This window comes from Rhizophagus irregularis, chromosome 4 (genome assembly GCF_026210795.1).
Source record: "Rhizophagus irregularis chromosome 4, complete sequence".
NCBI lineage: Eukaryota > Fungi > Glomeromycota > Glomeromycetes > Glomerales > Glomeraceae > Rhizophagus > Rhizophagus irregularis.
Genome location: NC_089432.1, coordinates 650,771 through 654,458, shown reverse-complemented (window position 1 = coordinate 654,458; position 3,688 = coordinate 650,771). Strand labels below are relative to the sequence as shown.

At 32.7% G+C, this 3,688-nt stretch overlaps 1 protein-coding gene across 1 annotated transcript; it reads right to left on the bottom strand.

Annotated features, from left to right (window-relative positions):
- Positions 1 to 1,717: 1,717 nt before the first annotated feature.
- Positions 1,718 to 3,688, bottom strand: OCT59_023517 (uncharacterized protein; the record flags this gene model as incomplete). Its single annotated transcript, XM_066134748.1, has 1 exon — positions 1,718 to 3,688. The coding sequence occupies one exon, from the start codon at positions 3,686 to 3,688 to the stop codon at positions 1,718 to 1,720; it is 1,971 nt and encodes a 656-aa protein (XP_065990841.1).

Below are 3,688 nucleotides of genomic sequence, written 5' to 3'. Positions count from 1 at the left end.
CGACTTCGTCTTTTATTTCTTCGTGATTTGTAATCATTCTGACCCTATTTTCACTTATTTTCTGACAACTATCTATTCTGATTTGACCTCTTCTTTTATCCATTATTCGAATGATCATTTCTTTTAAGTCTGTTGTCATTAATTGTTCACGTTTTTCTATATTTTTTTCTATTTCTAGGCTGTATTCGTATTGTTGTACGTTTTCCATATCACACAACAATCTGTTTTTTTCTATTTCTATCTTATCTTTGGTTCTGTTTATCGATATACTGTCTTCAAGGTTATCATGCAAATTTTTAAATTGATTTTCCGTTTCCGTTGTCATCATCGAGTTACAAATGTCGTTAAATCTATGTACTAGTATCTTGTAATTGGTAATTACGTTCCTTTCTTTTGCACCAAAATTTTCCATTACATCCAAGTTTCGTCTTGTTTCTTCGTTAAATTTATTTCTTTCCATTACCAGTCTATCCCATTTTTTCCACAGTTTTTCTATTTCATTTATAATTTTTAATTTGGTCTTAACTTTATCGCAATCAGACATGTCTTTGACGCTCGTATTGTATTCTTTCTGCGTGTTTTTATTATTATTATTATTTTTTTAATATTGTTCTTCTTTTCTTGGTTCACTTCTGTTATTTCTTTGGTGATTACGTATTTAAGCGTGTTCCATTTTTTGTCTATTTCAGTTGTTATTCCATCTTTATCTCCTTCGCTTTCGTCCATGTTCGTTTGTCTTTCTATAATACTTTTTTCTACACGTTCCGCTATTTCTTCCCATTCTTTCCCTGAGAATTTATGTCTAAAATATCCTGTGTCTTTTCCTTTATTATTATTATAGTTTGTTGTCTCATTTTCTATTTTAATAGTAATCGTTAAAGCTTTGTGGTCTGTCGATAATTTGTTTTCTACATTTAATACTTCGTGTTCATCGATTCTCTGTAACATTTCGCTATTCACAAAAATATAATCAATTCTTGTACTTATAGTTCCGTTTGTCCATGTATCTATCAGGTCGTTATTGTTGAAATAAGTGTGTATATCTACCATATTATGACTATCTATCAATTCTAGAAAATTATTTTTATCTTTCTTCCCTATATTTTGTCTTCGTTCGTTGAAGTCTCCCATTACTATAATGTCTAGATTTTCATTTTTCCCATTTTCTATCCATTTATCTACTGTCGATATAATTTCCTTTTTTTTGTCTTTATTGTTACCTACCATATATATATTTATAATTCTGATCGATTTTTTATTTCCTTTGAGTATAATATCTATTGATTGTGCGTATTCCTCTATTGTTTTATAGTTGATCGATCGTACTTCTGTCCAATATTTTTGTATTAAAATTTGACTACCTTTACTTTTTTCCTCTTCCGCGCTGTTGTTCCTAATTTTCATTGTTTCCCAATCTCTATATATGTATTTTCCTTTTGATTTCTTGATTTTTGTTTCGTTGATTCCTGCTATGTCCCAATTTTCTTTGTTGATAAAACTTTTTAATCTCTCTTGTTTGTTATCTAATCCTTTATCATCGTTTAAACCCCTTATATTTATACAACCTATTTTTATCTTATTGTTTATTTTGTTATTATTTAAATTTTTATTTGTTTTTTTGTTTTTTATCTTCTTATTTTCCTCTACATACTTGTCTACAGTATCTTCATCGCCCCACGTCTCCTCCTCATATATACTAATTCATCGTGAAGTTGATTCAATATCTATGTCCATAATGGACTCCGTTTCCTCTTCTTCTATCGTTGTCGTGAATTGTGCGTTGTTGTTTGTATCCAGTGTCGTATTGTCTATAATCATTTTCTCTTCTGTTATTATCTTCTCTTCTGTTATCGTATCTTGCTTTTCCATTAAAGTCGTGTCGTTGGGTGTAACTATATGTTTGTTGAGTTTGGTAGTTTCTGCGATTTCCAGAGTTATTCTCATTTGGTCTTCTGTCGTAATTTCTTTCATAGTTTCTTCCGCTGTCTCTAAATTGTTGGTTGTTTTCGTTGTATCGATTGAATCTTTTATATGTAGTTCGTCTTGAATCATAACTTTGTTCATAGTTGTTGTTATTTCCGCTATATCTTTGTCTGTAATCATTGGGTCGTCTTGTCTGTTGTTGATATGTTGTTTGGTGTTCGTTGTTGTATTGTTGACGTCCTCTTTGTTCCCCTTTTCCTGTATATTCTCTTGCATCTTGTGAGTTGTTGTATCTTCCGTGTTGGTGATATGCTCTTCTTCCATCGAATCTGCTGTTGTTGTAACTGTGTTGGCTGGTCCGAAAGGGCTGCCCTATATAACCTTTATTCCATGTAATGCATTTGTTATTTACTATGAATGGTATTTTCATGGCGCTATCTCTTTCCTTGCCATTTTTGAAATAAACTGTAATTATCTTTCTATTGGTTCGTTTGTCTTCATTGATATACCATTCTTTCGCCTTTACGTTGTTTAGGTTTTCACTGATATCTTTATACTCTATATTAGGGTCTACGTCTATAAGTTTGGCCATATATTTCTTCCTTTCCTGTTTCTGTGTTGCCGTTAGATTTTGAGGGATAATCGTGATTCTGTTATCAAGATCGTCGATTGGTATGGACCATGTATCTCTTAGTTGTGCGTCGGTGCATTTTAGGTTTATTAATACACTTTCGTGTCGTTTTTTCCCATCTTTTGATTTTTTTGTATTATTAAACACTCTATTAATGTCACCCATTCCATAGTTATCTACTGCTACGCTTACTTCACTATTGCTAATGTCGATCGGTATGTTTAGGATCTCGCATTTTAACGGGTCACTGATCGTCACTTCCCTTTCTTGATCCGTGTAGAATTTGCCCACGTTGTTGATAATTGTTTCGCTATTGGTCAATCTTGTTCTTTCTTCACTTGTTGCAAACATTACGTACATATACATATTACCGTTCTTGTTTGAGATGTCGATCCTAAATCTGTCTTTGTGAAAAATTTTTCCAATTTCGTTTTCTATTTCCTCTTTTGATAATTTCAGCGTGTTAATGTTGATCTTTGCATGGTATCTTGTTCTGGAGTTTGTAAAATTTTTTTCGTGCATCGAGATGTTGTTACTATTTGGTGTTAATGTAACTCCTTCCATATCGTTCTCATCTATTTGTTTTTCGGTCACGTGACATCTCTTTTTTCCCTCGCTCTTTGAATTTTCGCCTTGGACGGTATTATTATCTTCTTCGTCTATTGATATAAGTTGTCCTGTCGGTATACTCTTCGTAGTATTATATTCTGGTCTGTCATTTGTACCAACTTCTATATTTGATATATGTTGGTTTATTGGCATCGCTTTGAAATATTCTTCTAGTTCTTTGTCTTGTTTTTGGAGTTTATCTTTCGTTATGTGTAGTTCGTGTTCTATAGCGGTTCCTTGTGAATAAAGTGTTTGTATTTGTTGGTCGAAATGTTGTCTTTCTTTTTCTGTAACATTTTTATAAAATGTTTCCATCGTGTCTTTTTGTTTCGTTAGACATACTGTAACTACGGCTCTTATTAACGCCGCTGTGACAACGTCTGTTCCCATAAATATCGCTATGTCATGATCTTGCGCTTCTAACTTCCAACCTGCGTGTTCCAGAATTTCTTCCCGTTCCTCTCCACTTTTGTAAACGTACCCTTCGAGCGTAGCAAAGTCTTTTGTTGAGACTGAAACTCCCAT